Source organism: Microtus pennsylvanicus, chromosome 7, assembly GCF_037038515.1.
Source record: "Microtus pennsylvanicus isolate mMicPen1 chromosome 7, mMicPen1.hap1, whole genome shotgun sequence".
Lineage (NCBI taxonomy): Eukaryota > Metazoa > Chordata > Mammalia > Rodentia > Cricetidae > Microtus > Microtus pennsylvanicus.
In genome coordinates, this window is record NC_134585.1 from 33,057,504 (window position 1) to 33,073,589 (window position 16,086).

The 16,086-nt window shown below is 47.7% G+C and overlaps 1 protein-coding gene across 2 annotated transcripts in view; it reads right to left on the minus strand.

Moving 5' to 3' along the window:
- Cnga3 (cyclic nucleotide gated channel subunit alpha 3) overlaps positions 1 to 15,755 on the minus strand; it is a 36,551-nt gene extending 20,796 nt beyond the window's left edge. For both annotated transcript variants that reach the window (XM_075980430.1, XM_075980431.1), the window contains exons 1-3: positions 15,658 to 15,755; positions 4,208 to 4,321; positions 879 to 1,052 (exon numbers count right to left, since the gene is read on the minus strand). In XM_075980430.1, the coding sequence (XP_075836545.1) occupies positions 879 to 1,052; positions 4,208 to 4,321; positions 15,658 to 15,755 (386 nt within the window). The remainder of the gene's footprint in view (positions 1 to 878; positions 1,053 to 4,207; positions 4,322 to 15,657) is intronic.
- Positions 15,756 to 16,086: the final 331 nt, after the last annotated feature.

Sequence of the window (16,086 nt, forward strand, 5' to 3'; positions counted from 1 at the left end):
CCCTGTGTGCTGTGAGTACCATTGGTTAATAAAGGACAGCTGTGGGCCTGCACAGGGCAGAATATAGGTAGGCAGGGAATAAACTAAGCTGAATGCTGGGAGAAAGGAAGGTGGAGTCAGGGAGAAGCCATGCAGTCCTGCCAGAGTCAGATGGAACTTTACCCAGTCAGCCACAGGCATGTGGTGATACACAGACTACTAGAAATGGTTTAAGCTAAAATGTAAGAGTTAGTAATTAAGAAGCTAGAGCTAATGGGCCAAGCAGTGATTTAAATAATATAGTTTCTGTGTGATTATTTTGGGACTGAGCAGTGGGAACCAACAAGCGAATTCATTTCAACAAATTGGCACCCACGTGGCCAACTAAATCCATGTAAAACCTGAGAGGACTTGCAAAGGAATTCTAGACACTAAAAAGCAAAGTTTAGTCTCATTTTTTTTTTCTAATGGGCTTTGTTTGCTGGCAGCATACTATAGCTCCTTTAAGAGAAGTTTTCCTGATTCAGCAGTAGCAGCAAAAAAAGTCGCTTTATGCAGGGTGGCTGGGAACTCTGGTTCAGGGGCTTCTTGAACTCTGGATGGGGAATGTGAGTGCATGTAGTATTCCCTGAAGGACACATGCTTTCTTCAAGAAGTGACTCACAGGGATTGAGGGCATCAAGCTGGACCCATGTGCTTCTTTGCTGTCTTAGCTGGTGTGCAGGTGGTGTACATTTGGTGTGCAGGTGGCATGCAGCTGGTGTGCAGGTGGTGTACAGCTGGTGTGCAGGTGGTGTGCAGCTGGTGTGCAGGTGGTGTGTAGTTGGTGTGCAGGTGGTGTGTAGCTGGTGTGTGTGCAGTTGGTGTGCAGATAACCTCTTCCTTTTTCTGTTTCTTACCCTCTGTCTGGTGGTTCCTGTCCACCTGGGTTGGGCTGGGCATTGCTTTCCCTGCTGGACACCTCGTTGAGCTCAGTTCCATGGAATCGATCCAAGAAGGCATCAGGTCTCTGATCTTCATGATGTAAGTGCCTGGCAGCCCACGTCCGAAGTGAGATGATGAGGCGTGACACCCTGGTAGGGGAAAGGACAGACAGCGACTAGAGAAGCAGAGGTGAGCAGTGGAGGTGAGGCTGGGGGCCTGTGGCTCAGGCTTCTGTCTCTCCTATGCCCTTTCCTCCCCTTCTCCCATTCCCTCTCCAGCCCAGGGCAGAGCCTCATTGATAAATGATGCTGTCTCTTTATTACGACTTTGCCCTTTCAGCTCTCCCACAGCCACGCTCCCTCCAGCGGGGCAGCAGCAAACATTTCTACTCATTATTCCTTTTGCCCAAAGCAGATCTCTTGTTAGGGTTGCTAAATGAGAACTGGAAAGTTCATCAGTTAAGGGCCCTTGCTGCTCTTGAAGCAGACCCAGGTTTGGTTCCAAACAGCTGACAACATTTGTGATTCCAGTTCTAAGGAATCTGATGCCCTCATCTGAATTCTATGGGCACAGGACATACATGCCAGGCAAGATGCTCATACACATAAAGTTAAAAAATGAAACCTTTGAACAATATTGCTAGGCATAGGAAGAGTGAAAGCATACAATCCTTGGGGTTTAAATGTGAAATGCCCCCCCCCCCCATAGCTTCATGTGCTTGAGCACTTGGTCTCCAGCTGGTAACACTGTTTGGTAAGATTGGGCAACTGTTAGCAAGTAGAGTCAGGTTAGAGAAAGTCTTACTGGAGGCAGGCATTGATGTTTTATGCCCAGCCCCATGTCCCTTTGTTTTCTGCTTCCCAACTGCTTATACAGTGTTCAGCTCCCCCAACACCACGCCACTCTCGTTGTGATGGAACTGTAAGTCATAATAAACCCTCTTCCCTTAAGTGGCTTCTTGTCAGGTATTCGCTCAGACAACGGACGATATAATGAATATAATCCTCAAATAAGGTTGAATTTAGAGCAAAGAGTAAAGGAACAAGCATCTATATAGACTGTGAGTCCACCCCCTCACAAATCTATTAATTTTTTCTTGTAAGCTCCAGTACTGCATTCAGGCTGGTGCAGAAGTACCTTCCCAACATGTCTAATCCCTATCCTAATATGAGACCCTGCTAGGAGCAGGCTATGGGGTCAGTCCCTGAGACCACAGCCCATGTCTCCAGAGCTTATAGCTGGAACATTCTTTGAGAAGCCTGCCCCTGCCTTGCCTCCCACCTCCTGTGTTTCCACTAGAGAAGGAGAAGATATACTCAACCTCATTTCTCTGCTTTTAGATTTTAATTCTTAGCATTTGTGTGGTGTGTGTGTGTGTGTGTATGTGTGCACACGCGTGCACCTGCTTATGTGCACACTATATAAGGGTGTTATGAGACAGCCCATGTGAGTGCTGGGAACTGAACCTGGGTACTTTGTAAGAGCAGCTGGTATTCCTAACATTGAGCCTTTTCTCAAGCCCTCCTTCCCTCTGCCTCTGTTTCTCTGCTTTTGCATCCTCTGGTTTCCTCCACATCATATCTATAGAGACTTCCACAGATGGTGTTTCTAATACAATCAGCCCTAAGCAACTTGCTATCAAGTCATGAAATGCTAAGTACCTTGACCCTAATTATACGCTTGCAATATTGAAGCAAGAAAGCATCCCTCACACGATGCTGGGATTGGTTTGCATAGACATATTTTGAGGGGCCTTGTGGGAGCTGCTCTCAGCTCTGGACATTGTCTCTGCCTATCCTCTGCTAAGGGAATAGAAGGAAGGTCATTCCCCCCACTCCCTCCAGCTCCAGCCAGCAGGATCAGACAATGGGCCCACAGTGCATTGCCCCTGCTGCTGAACAACCAACAGCTCCAAGGCGCTGGAGCTGGGCGTTTGACTCAAGGTCGTTTTCAGCCCTGTGCCTGATGACGTGTGATCCAAGAGAGCCAGAAATGAGTGAGACGTGGAGAAGGAGGCACAAAGTCCGTGAAAATCTACAGGACAAGGAAGCAGATGACAGCTCCCTCCCAGCCCCCTCCTCTGCCTCCTGGCTCCATCTTCACCCCAGACCACATGGCTGTCCTGAAATAGTGCTCTGTCCTGTATACCTGAGGTCCTTTTCATTTACACTGACTTGAAGACGCTTTTCTTCTCTGCAGCCGGACACTTGTTTTATTAATACACAACACTGGAAACCATTTCAATACCCAGCTACAGCTAGCTCCTTAAAAACCATGATAGAGGGACTGAGGAGAAGGCTTAGTAAATAAAGTTCTGGCCGTGCAAGCTCAAGGACCCCGATTTCGGATCCCAGCCGGGATAGCAGGTGTCTGTTATCTCAGCACTGAGGGACAGAGACGACGGGAGGAGCTCTGGAGAGCAGTGGCTGGCCAGTGACCTTCAAATTCAGTAAGAGATTTAAGGTGGACAGCAACGGAGAAAGACTCTCTCTCTCTCTCTTTCTCCCATGCACCCCTACCCCCAGAGTAGCATAACATTTTCTACAATTAAGAATACAATGAATAAATAGATAAATAAATAAGAGAAATGAATAAATATCTATTTACTTGGTAATTGGCTTAACTAACACTATAGATGCACAGCTGTAAAACTGTGGTGTTGGCTTAAGAAAATGGCTGGAAAGTAATGAACCCAGCATCCATGGAGCCATGGGTAGCTTCCAGGAATGGTACAGCTCCACAGAGCCAGCGTTGTTAGAAGCGTTTTTCAGATAAGGCTCGGAAGGGCAGGATGACTTTCCTTATGTGCTACTGCTGTTAAAGCCAGGTACAGATGTCTCCAAGGGGAGGTAGTGCTTAGAGATTTGCTAATCTGCCCAGCGCTTTTGCAAGGATGCATGCTACAGAGTCTAGATGTACTGAGGAACCTAGAAACCTTCCAGAGGTACTTCAGAAAACACCATCCTCAGCACATCACTGTGTCCGTCTAGGGTCCTCTCACGGTGACCCACTCTTACACGGCCTCTTTTGGACTTGTTCTGAGTCCTTCCAGGGCTGAGAAGCACCCAATACTATTTTTATTGAAGTAATTTCCAAACTAAAGCTATTTTTCTTTGGCTTGTCTGAGCTCGGAACATCTGGCTCAAGAGGATAGAAGTAAGTTACTGATAGATTTTCGGGTGCTCAGATCCTTGCCTGTTCTGCAAATCTTCAACCATATCTAATACACCTTCCAAGGCATCTCCACATTCTTTCCTCCTCACTCTCTCTTTTCCCAAAGTAAAGATTGCGCAGGATCCTTTACCTGGCTGGCCCCTGGCTCGTGAATAAGCTCCGTGCAGATCCAGCCAGTCCCTGGGTCTCCATGGCGATCCCTGGCTGCAGTGTGGAAGATGTCTCCTCACATGGTGAGTGAGACCTAGCAAATCAAATATACAGCATGCTAATTGATTTCCAGCTCATCCATCTCCCAGAGAGTCAGGAGTGAGATGGGCGGATGCCTGCAGCAGGAGGAAAGACACCGTTGCAGATTCTCAAACCAAAGATCCCCTACTTCTGCCTATCACAAATCTGGCCCCCTGAGATGAAAATGATCCTTTCTTTTACATTTATTGATTTGGTGTGTATGTGTGCGTGTGCATGTACCTACCACGCAAGTGTGAAAATCAGGGGGACAACTTGTGGGAGCATGTCCTGTCCTTCCACATGTGTGTCCCGGGGATTTGAACTCAGGTTCTCAGCCTTGGCAGCAAGCACCTTTACCCACTGAGCCATATTGTCAGCTCTAAGAGGCACTTTCTTTACAGCAATTCTGACCAAGGAGAGATTTTGATCAGTTACTGTATATGAGTTAAGTGAAGGCTGAGGGGACAAGTAACAGGTGCCAGCATGGTCTCCAACAGAGATTGGGGTCAGGAGAAGTCCCAGTGCCTGCCATCTTGGACCATAGCCGATGTTTCCATGCAATGCTTCTGGAACAAAGATTTTTACTTCCGACATATCACAGACTTCTGCATCTGGTCCACCTCCTTCTAGAAGCCTCCCTTCCTACTCTGTGTGCTGCAGATGCATTTTCTTGATAGTTCCACACTTGTCTGGTAGCCTTCCTACAACTCTGGACCCTTGCATGGATTTGGCCTCCCCCTCCAAGCAGAGTTAAAACAATTTGAGCAGTGTTGTCAAGAGCAAATTCACTCACCCTTTGCCAAACCCTGTCCCTGTCCCCAGCAACGCAGTAAAGGGGAGCCTCTCCAGCCGTGCATGCAGGGAGGACAGCCCGTGTGTCCATAGGGCAGGTGACCATGCTGGTAGTGGAGCCTGGTATCTGACAACTACCTCGACTAAGACCAAGAGTGTGCCCGGGAGTGTTTCTCTTTCTTTTTAAAAACCTCCTAAGGCTGAATCTGACCAGCCTGATTAAAAGTCAGCCAGGCAGTCCCCCCCCCCCATCCCCTCCCCAGGGATCTGCACTTCACTCCGTGACTCTTGGAGGAAACCCAGCAAGGCAAATTAATTCTATCACGTGGCCTATTCCAGACTAATCGGCTTTCTTAACAAGGTGGTTGAAGAGGCAAACATTAAGTCTAGGGAAAGCGTCACTCCCTGCGGTGAGAGATTAGAGTCCTCGGATGCCAGGTGCTGAGTCCCCTCTAGCAGCAAGCCCCCCACAGTGATGGGGTGTGTGCAGGTGGAGTGGGGTGAGGGCTCATTTCTATGCTATGTCTGATCTAGGATGTCTTTGGATAGCCAAATGGCCAGCACACAGCCCCTTCTCCCAGCTTCCTCCCAGCAAGGTCACTTTTAAGCTGGAACCACATGGAGGTAGACAGCCTATGGTGTTGGCCATCTTCAGTGATGGGGACCTGTACAGTGTCTGGCTGTTCAGGTCACAGATCCCATTCATTCTTCCTCAAGTTCAAGTCTTCCCTCATAACAGCCAACTCAATATGACCACGTTCCTGAAGTCTAGCTTGGCCATGCAGCGAAACAAAGAGCACCTTGGGGCCAGCCCAAGGAAGTATGTGTTTGTATGTTGTTGGTAGCTATAAGCCAAGTCCCAAAGCCTTACAAAGCAAGTGGCTGGTAACTCTAATGTCCTTAAGTTGCATATGTGTGACTGATTTTTTTTTTAAGAGTTGAATATCAGGCCTCCCCATCTATCTGACTCATGTGATGTTTATGTGATGTTTGGGATCTTTGGGGTACGAAGGACTCATTCTTGTGTCATCTCCCAACATGATTGCAAATACAACAAACCGCACACCGTTGATTGACAGCTTATAGTGTATCAGATGCAACCAGTTTACCACGTATCTGTGCAATGATGCTGGGAGAGAGAGAGGGGAAATGAAAGTCCGGAGGGCTTACATAACTTCCCTGGGGTCACAATGCCAAATGGCAAAGGGGCAATTCGGATGTCCTTCCACCTTGTTTCAAGGGCTGCCCTCATCACACCCGTGGATCTGCCCCGTGTGTTTCAACTGACAATGTAAATGCAAACAAAGTTGAATAGAACATGGCTGAGGGTGAATTCCTGCAGCATGCTGTCAGAGACATGGCTCTGACTCGCCTGGCTGCCTTCCACAGGTAGGGCTCGATTTTCAAACCGCTGGATATGAGAGTCCCTTTGTACCCTTGAGAGTCAACTCATGACTTCCCAGTGTACCCAGAAGAGGCACTGCCAGGGGCCCTGCTGTACTGCACCTGCTGAGGTTGCCCTCCTGACATTCTGTAGACAGTTAAGGCAAGAGGTAGATCCCACGGTGCCTTGGTCAGTTTTAGGAGGTACCGTCAGGGGCAAAGCTTATCTTTCTCGAGTCTTAGAATCTGAAAAGTTAGCATGCCCTGGAAGGTGGGTAGCGGCTAATGCTGAGAGCTCTGTCAGAGCGTGTGTGTCTGGAAGATCCAGAGGCAGCTCGAAGGACAGAAGTGTTCTGACTTACTATCCGCTCTACCAGCGCTAGGCTCCATGCGGCCCAGCCAGTATTTCTACTCAGTCTCTCATCTGTTCATTGTCTAGTACCAGACCTCCTGGCATATTTAGCGAAGGAACTAAAATCATGCTATGTGAGGTGGGCAAGGCAAAGCAGTGAGACGCTGGGTACAGACTGTCTCACTGCTGCGTTCAGGGTAGGTGGCGGGATGGTCAGGAGGCTGGATTTAATTTCTTATTCCAGCACCTGTCCGGTGGGTAACCTGAGGGCTGGTCACTCACCCTCTCATAACTTAAGTGTTCTGATCTTCATAAAGAAAGAAAAATGTGCAACCCCCTGCTGATTTAAGTATTGCTCCAATAGTCCAGCCCTGATGGGCGCACGTAATCCCCAAAGGGTGAGGAGGACCTTCTACGATATGAATGCAGGGGATCCAAAGAGGGCTTTTCTTCCTATTGTGTCTCCTGCCTTGCTTCATGAAATTCTGCTCCTGACTATGTCTTGCATTGGCCTCTAACCTTGGGAAATATCTGGGAACATTTGTATAGCACATCTAATTTTAGCCCACACCCTCCAAAGATGCTCAGCTCAACAAGGGAACGTATACATACCACGGCGGTCTTATCAGATTACAATGGACTGAGGAATTCCCACCAACTAACAACACACAGCCTATGGCCACACCACTGTGACATTCGCTGACAACAGACTTCCAGGAAGATATCCTCACTGTCAACTGCGTGATGGTCATTACTTCTCAGAGAACCTTATCTTAGCAAGCACATCGAAGAGAGATGGACAAAGAAAGGAGGAACTGAGAATCCGAGGTGAATTTGAGCCCCCAGGAAGACACAGTTACTGACGAGGATAAACAAGGTAGTTAGTGAAATGATGGAGATGTAGAACCTTCCAAGAAACTGAGTGGCAGCAGACAGAGGGCTGCCAGGGAACAGCCTGACAGCAACTCTGGCAACAACTTCAGGTGTGATGCTGTCTTCCAAGCACAAATGCTTACTGGACCTTAATAGGGTCAGGCTAGACCCTGGCATCTCCGACAAGCCAACCTCAGCCACCTGCCCTAAATAAGCTAATTACTATTTAAAGAGACAATTTAATAGCAGAGAAAGATTTATTTAATATTGCCACATTGGGAAGAGGGATAAAGAGCTCCAAATTACTCCCCAAGTCCATCTTTGGGATCCTAAAGTGAAGTTTACATAGAAGGCCAGATGCATACAAAGGTAAGACATTTTGGTCATGACATGGTCCTGACTGTGGTTATCCCATCTTTGCCTGGGCTCCAGTGTCTCCACCAAGGTGGCCTGCTGAATTGTTGACCACCTGTAAATCTGTTCTGAGGAGATCAGTTCCCCTCTGACTGCTGGTACCAGGTGTCAGTCTCTTCCTTCTCCTGGTGTGAGAGGCTCTCTGAAGTCAACAAGGACAATGACAACCAGTACGAAACACTGAAATGATTTTTAAAACATGAGAGATGCTTCCAACTGTGACACTCGATCTCCAAAGTGGTGTGTAGAGGGAAGCCAGTGTTGGGAAGTTTTCCGATGTCACTTGCCACTGAGTGAGGGCAGAGGTGCCATAAATATCAGAGCTAGTAACTGACTTTACGCTCTGTGTAACATCTTGTCTTACTCAGGTAACATGGGGACAGGAGAGCAAACACACACGACCTTCTGGCACAAGGCTAGAGAACATGACATTCTTCTTCTTCTCAAGCCCTGAGGACTCCGAATGACTCCAGTGCTACTAGGCACATGTGACCAGGGACTGGAAGGCAGTGCGTTTTTAAGTCTTTGGTCCTTGAGAAGTGAAAATGGTTTTCTTTGGTGATAATTGCTTTGGGCTCTGCACAGACAGCAGCATGAAGAAAGCCTCTTTTCTGTAAGACACAGACCTCTGTGCCCCAAAGCTCGCTCAAAATAGCTACACCAGGAAACGGTTCGGGATTTGGGGTGCCCTCAGACCTCATTGTAATTCTCTGTAGCACACTCTGAAGTCTTTTGCTAGTGCAATATCTTAAAAAAATTTGCTGGATGGCTCCTAGATAATTGAGTCAAACAACTAAGTAGAAAAGAAAAGTTCAAGGCTTTTGGGAGTCATGTTTTCTCATGTTGGCAAGGTTGGCCTTGAACTTATGTTTGCCCTTCTCTGGTTTCCAATTCTGAGGCTGTAGGCATGTGCCACCATGCTAAGGTTGAGACATTTTTATTTCTGGTACTTTCAAGATGTATTTTTTTTCATTTGAAGGAAGCATTTTCATCCTTTCTTATGATGTTCCCTTGGGAAATTAACTTTGATAACTTAATAAAGAGAAAGGAAAAACCGGGCCCCCAATGTGGTGAGAGATCTGCGGGCAGGGCTGTCTCCAGAGACAAAGCATTGGAGTTCTGTCTTCCCAGGGGCATTTCGGGAAGGACTGGTGGCACACGAGGGCTAGAAGGCCCATTCTCTGATTGGGAACAAACAATGCCTTCTATTTCAGTCCACAAAGTCTCAATTATTTACTCCGAAAGCTCCCCCAAAGGACTGGGATTTGAATGCGATGATGTGATCCATCTAAACACAATTTCTCCCCTAAAATTATTGTGTTTAGACTCATGACGTTTTGTTATATGCCAGAGTCCTTTTAAAATCTGCTTTAAAAACCCTATACACATGGGTGCTTTCCCTGTGTGTGTGTCCGTGCACCACACATGTGCCTGGTGCCTGACAGGCCAGAAGAGGGCATCAGACACTCTGGGTCTGGAGTTACAGATCATTGTGAGTCACCATGTGGGAGCTGGGAATTGAACCCTGTTCCTCTGGAAGAACAGCCAGTGCTCTTAGCCGCTGAAGCACCTTCCCAGCCCCATTTGTCCAATCTTACACGGAGAATAAATAAATGCTAGATTGGGTTGAGAAGCCCTGGATTAATATAGACTGTGCCTCAGTCCCCTAGGCAGCTTTATTTTTATCCTGAACACATGCTGGGTTCTCCTTGCTGATCACAGGGAACATTCTGGAATTTCCTGTATCTATGCAATGTTAGAACACATGGCTGCTCAGACCACGGCCTCTCCGGGTACTCTTCTTCCTCTCTAACAGGTGCTTGCCAAGACCCCACGAGTCTCCAGATAACAGGCATCCCTGTGTGGGGAATCTCTCACCTGGGAAGTGAGTTTACATCCAAGTGTAGTATGGGATAATTGTCTATATTCTGTAAATTATGTTTTAAATAAACCCTGATTGGCCAGTGGCCAGGCAGGAAGTATAGGTGGGACAACCAGACAGGAAGTAGAGGTGGGTCAATGAGAACAGGAGAATTCTGGGAAGAAGGAAGCTAGCTCTGCAGTCTTGTCCAGACACAGAAGAAGCAAGATGTAACTACGCTGCTGAAAAAGGTACTGAACCATGTGGCTAACACAGATAAGAATAATGGCTAAGTTATAAGAGTTAATAAGAAGCCTGAGCTAATGGGCCAATCAGTTAATGATTAATGTAAATCTCTGTGTGATTTATTTGGGACTTAACAACTGCAGGAACTGGGCAGGACAGAAAACTCAGTCAATACAAGTGGGTATTGGTGGACACACATCCTGCTCCCAACCCCCTTCTCCGTCTCCTGCCTGGGAATCAGACAGCAAGCTTGAACTGCGAAATCTCCCCCATCCTCCGAAAGGTACAAGAGACTGATGCCTTGGCTACATGGGCCCTGGTTTCCTTTCTCCAGAACCCCTGCCAAGCTGCTGTCTATTTGTTTTTCTGTTCATGGCATTAAATATATCCTAGAGCCTTAAGGAACCACCTCTGTCTTGGTGTCCTCTTTGGTATCCTAGATCTTTCTCTTCTTTGAGCCGACTGCTTATATAAGAGAGAGCCTCTCTCTCTCCCAAAGGATGCATTCTTCCTGGTTGTTCTGTAGAAAGCTCTGTATGGCCCCCTGGGACTTGTAGTCAACTATTGCCAAGCATTCATTGTATGGATGGTTGGAGAGGACACAAGGGGCCTCAATGAGACTCAGTGAGTAGCCAGGCTGAGGAAGCACTACCAGGGCACAGGCAGGAAAGGACTACTTCATATGCTTGGCCACCCGAGAGATCTGAGGACAAGAGATGACTTCTCATGTGAGAGACCAGAGAGGACTCACCAGAAGGAAGGGTGAATCCTAAATGTAACCAAGAAAATAACAGACTACTTCGCCATATGCATCAAGGACCATGCCAAGAGCATTGTGTTCACTGGCAGTTTTAACCTCACCACAAGTCAGAAAGTCAACACTAGACTGACTCCTTCCCTGGATGAGGAAACGGAGGCTTGGCGCATTTGGACAACTTACCAGAGCTAAGCAACTGCAGAGCCAGTGTTTAGATTCGGGCTGTCTGACCTGAATCATGTTGACCATGGAAAGTGGGACAGGAGGGAAAGGGGGCGGGTGACCCATCTTTCTGTCATAAGGAAATACTTGAGATAATCAACTTATAAGCAAAACAGGTACATTTTGGTTCACACTTTTGGAGACTGTAGTCCACAATAGACCAGCTCTGTTGCTTTGGACCAATGACTGGCCAATGACTATATGATGGCAGTCCGTCATACACAGTGGAGCCAAAAATAGAGGGCCCGAATCCCACAACTTCCTTTGGAGCTATGCATCCAAAGACTTTAGGTCCTAGCACAAAGTCTACCTCTTAAAGGCTCTGCCTCCTCCAAGCAGTGCCACCCTTAGAATAAACCATTAACACGTGGGCCTTTGGGTGATAGTCAAGACCCAAATCTAGGATGGCAAGTGATATTTTTCAAAGGGCATCAGTCCAGATCCCTTAACCATGATGCTAACACCATCAGATTGTATATGACACTTGCCTGCTCAGAATATAGAGACAGGCTGCAGCCAGACTGCTAGGAGCCAGACACCCATGGCAGGGAGTTGGCATGGCTTTGTTTGATGGCATTTGGCAGAAGATCCTCAAGAGCTCTCATGGCCCCACAAGTCAGAAGCAATGGTAGGTCAATGCAGAGTCAGTATAAGGGCCACAGTAGTTTCTGGTTAAGCAAACATTTGGGTTAATGCTGCAGCTAGCTATCTCCAATGGGTCTGCCTGTCTCTGCGGTTTATCTCAGGGAAAAGAAACAGATGGAGACCCCGTGGCTGTGCTCTCTGCCCAGAGAACCTGGAAGCTCCACGAGAAGCTCTTGTCAAGACCCACTGTAGGCAAAAGAGGCAGTGGGGTGAGTTCTATTTGTCTCTGACAATCTCTGTGTTCTTCCACTGAACCCAAAGTCCCAGGAGCCTAACGCTAGTGCTGGGCCCTGTGCTGCAGCTCTCTTTCTCCTACACACCCAAACCTGACGTGGAAGACCTCTCAAGGGCCTTTCTTAGCTGATCATGAGAAAGAAGCTGTTTTTGCATGCAAAAGCCTTAGCAGTAGGCATGCTCTAATAGTGTTCATCTTTCTTGGAGATAAGAAGCAATGACTCAAGCCATAGGAATTGGTCCCCAGGGGTGGGACACCAGTATCAGCTAATAAATTGTCCCTGTAGGGAACATCTATGCCAGGTTTAGAAGTATAGGTTAAAGAGCTGCAGCACCAAAAGCTACAGCACAGGGCCCAGCAGTAACATTGGGCTCCTGGGATTTGAAACATTCCTTCCCTTCCTGGTGTCTTAGAAGGATGTAGGTTTGGAATAAGAGGGATGGGTATTTGGAAGTTGCTGACATCACTTTTTGTGTTAGTTACTTTCCCCACTGCTGTGCAAAGCATCTGAGAAAAGCGGCATAAGGAGGGAGGGTTTATCTGGGCTCTCAGTTGAGGGTATGGCCCATCATGAGGCAGCTGGTTATACAGCATCAACAGCCAGGAGGCAGAGAGAGAGACGAATACTGATGTCCCACCAGCATTCCCCTTTGGTCTGGGACCCAGCCCATGCAACGGATCTCCCTGCTTGACTGGTTTGAAATAGAATCTCATAGACCCAGGCTGGCCTCGAACTCTCTATTGCAGTAAAGGATGCTCTTCAATTCCTGCCTCCACCTCTCAGGGGCTGTGCCACCGTGGCTGGGTTTATGTGATGCTGGGAACCAAATCTGGGGCTTCGTGTATGCTAGCTAAGCAAGAATTCAACCAACTGGGCTACACCCTCATCCTGGAACGGAGATGACACTTTGAGACAACCTGACACACAGACATCTGAGCCCAAGAAGTAAATACATTCGATGATGACTGATCGATACATAGCCGTCCTTAGGAGATACCCCAGGATCCCCACTCCAGACAATACCCTCATCTTCAGACGCCCGAGTTCATTACGTAAGATTGTAGAATTATCATAAAATCTATACATATCCTCTCTTGTGCACCCCAGTTAACCTAATCTGGAAGCTCCCCCCCCCCAAAGGACATGCTCAGAAGTTTGTCTCCTAGGTGACAAACCTGCTAAGTTGCCTACCAATGCCAACCATTGCATTTGTTAGGAGTTCGCTCTGGACCTGAGAACTAAGAGTCTAGACAAAGAAAAGAGCAAGCATGCATCTGAAAAAAGGAAGGGAGGCTTGCCAAGTGAGAAGAAACGATGGATGGGGGAGGGGGAGTGAGGGACCATCACGGCTGTTTGGAGCCATCAGTTACCAGGCATTTCAAGAGCAGGGAGAAATTTCTAGTTTTATATAGGTTAAGCAATTCTATCATGGTAGGACAAAATGGCAAGTCTGAGAAAGTTTTCCATGGTTCAACTCAATCTTCTCAGCAAGAACTTAAAGAGCTACGGGCTGGAGAGATGCCCCTGGAGGGTGAAGGCATTTGTCATGCAAATCTGGAAAGCTGAGGTTGATTCCTGGAACCCCCATGGTGGGAGGAGAGAGCCAACTCCTGAAAGTTGTCCTCTGACCTCCACCTGTGCACTGTATGCACCCCAATAATCATAAAATAAAATAAGAGATTAATAAATCTAGCAGTCACCCAATAGGTTTTCTCCTGTGTTCTTAGACCCCAGAACTGAGGGGGAAATGCTGTTTGACTTTCCAAATACAAACACCGAGGCATGAAGGTCTCTCCAGAATTTACTCGGTGTTCATACGGCCACTATGTCTGAATGTCACCGATGTGCCTGACAGCTTGGCTGGGAAGTGGATACTCAGTCCCCACAAAGGCCCAGGTCACTGCCTACTTCCTGACCTTGCTTTAGAGATGAGGGTCAGGCCATCTGACCTATAGGGTCTCCCTGTGCTTGAGACAGAACGACAGTCCAGTACTCTGTTCATATATCCCTGGGTTTGTGTGGTAGCCTGGATACTACATATTTATGACAGAATTACACTTGGTGTCTCTTGGGTCTTCATTTGCTCACCTTCTCAAAGTAACCAAACTTTTTTTTAACACATACTGTGTGTGTGTGTGTGTGTGTGTGTGCATGTGTGCACACGCACTATAGGAGCCAGTCGTGATAAGCTAAATAGGAACAGATCACCCAAAGGAAGTTCTTTACTTCCAACCCAGTGTAGGACTCAGCCATCAATAAGTTTAACAGAGGCCTGAGTCTCAGCAGTTTACTCTGAAGCAATACCCGGTTGCAGAAAGGACCATAAACAAAAATTACCTGAGCACCACCCAAGAACAGACTATCCAAAGGAAATGCCTAACGGTCCAACTGCTGTAGATAGCTAGGACCACCTGCCAGCACACACTCACCAGGATACCCTTGGACAAATGTTAGCCAATCAGGGGTCCTGAACCTCAGAAACCCCTCACCCCCACCTTTACTACTATACAAACCCAACTCTAACTGAGCTCGGGACTCTATGTTTATTCCAATATGTTGGACATGTGGAGAGACCGAGTTTGCAAACTTGCATAAAATAAAGGCTCTTTGCTTTTACATACGGGATGCGTTCTCCTTGTTGGTTTTTGGGGGACTTCACAGATTTGGGAATAACATTTTTGCAGTGCGGATCTGGGCATAGCATGCACTTGTGTGCATATGCGCATGGACGTGCTTGCGTGCTTGAGTGCACATGTGTGTAGAATCTGGAGGACAACTTAGGGTATCATCTTTAGGAACAATGTCCACCTCTTGTCTCTCACTGGCCTAGAGCTACCAGTAAGGCAGTAAACCCCCAGGGCTCTCCTGTGTCTGCCTCCCCAGACCTGGGATTACAAGCGTATGCCAGGCCGAGACTGAGATCTTCATGCTTGTAAGGCAAGCACTTTACCAGACTGAACTAACCCCTTCCTTCTGTAATGTAGCCATCTGAGCCTCATCTTCCATTTCATTCTAAACTTGGAAGTCAAACATTTAAATAAGGGACTATTCTAAAATAAGAATAAATTGGGACTGTGAGGATTTATGTGATGACTGTCACCCTGACAGGATCTAGAATCCTCTGGGAGACGGGCCTCTGAGTATATGCAGAAGAGAGTACCTTGTGTTAACTGAGGGGAAGACATGCCCCCTGTGGGTGGCCCCATTCCTGGCTGGGATCTGGGGTAGAGTGGAGAAGGCCAGCTGGGCAGCATCAGCCAGCTGGGCAGCATCAGTCATTGCACCGTGGATGGGATGCGACCTGCTGCTTCAAGGTCCCGCTGCCCTGGCTTCCCCACTGTGATGGACTGTACCCTTGGACCATGAGCCACAACAAACCTTTTCTCCCTTAAGTGGCTTTGGTCAGAGCGTTTGATCCCAAGAACAGGAGAGGAAACTAAGCCAGTACAATGAACTGTGAATGCCCTGGGCGCCAGCCCGTGGCTGGCTAACACTAAGCCACTCTTCTCCCTAATCTCAGCAGTGGGAACAATGCATGAACTCACACGAAACAAAAAGCCCATCTTACCTGCCGAGGCTATTCTGTGATTCGAGATCTCTGTCTGTGGTCTTGACTGAACAGCGGGTCGGGGAGGGCTGGGAGCACTGGGTGTTGACCTTGGCCATCTTCACGCTGGTCACATTCAGCCCCAAGGTGGCTGCTAAAATGTGAACACAAAGCAGATACATCATTAGGACACCCACAACGCAACTTCTGCTAGACAAAGGAGAGCAAATGCTGAGGACGGTAGAGATACTGTGTGGCGTCCTCAGGAGGGCTCAGACACATGTGCCTCTCCCGCCCCTCCACCTCCTATCTTCTACACATCCCGACAGGCTGAAGAGCTGCTCCGAGTTCAGTGCTAAACGAGTAGCTAATGAATATGTGAATGAGTAAATAGCTGGGTGGTTTCTGACGCGAAGAAGCCTAAGCACTTGGGATTCTTCAGGACAACGC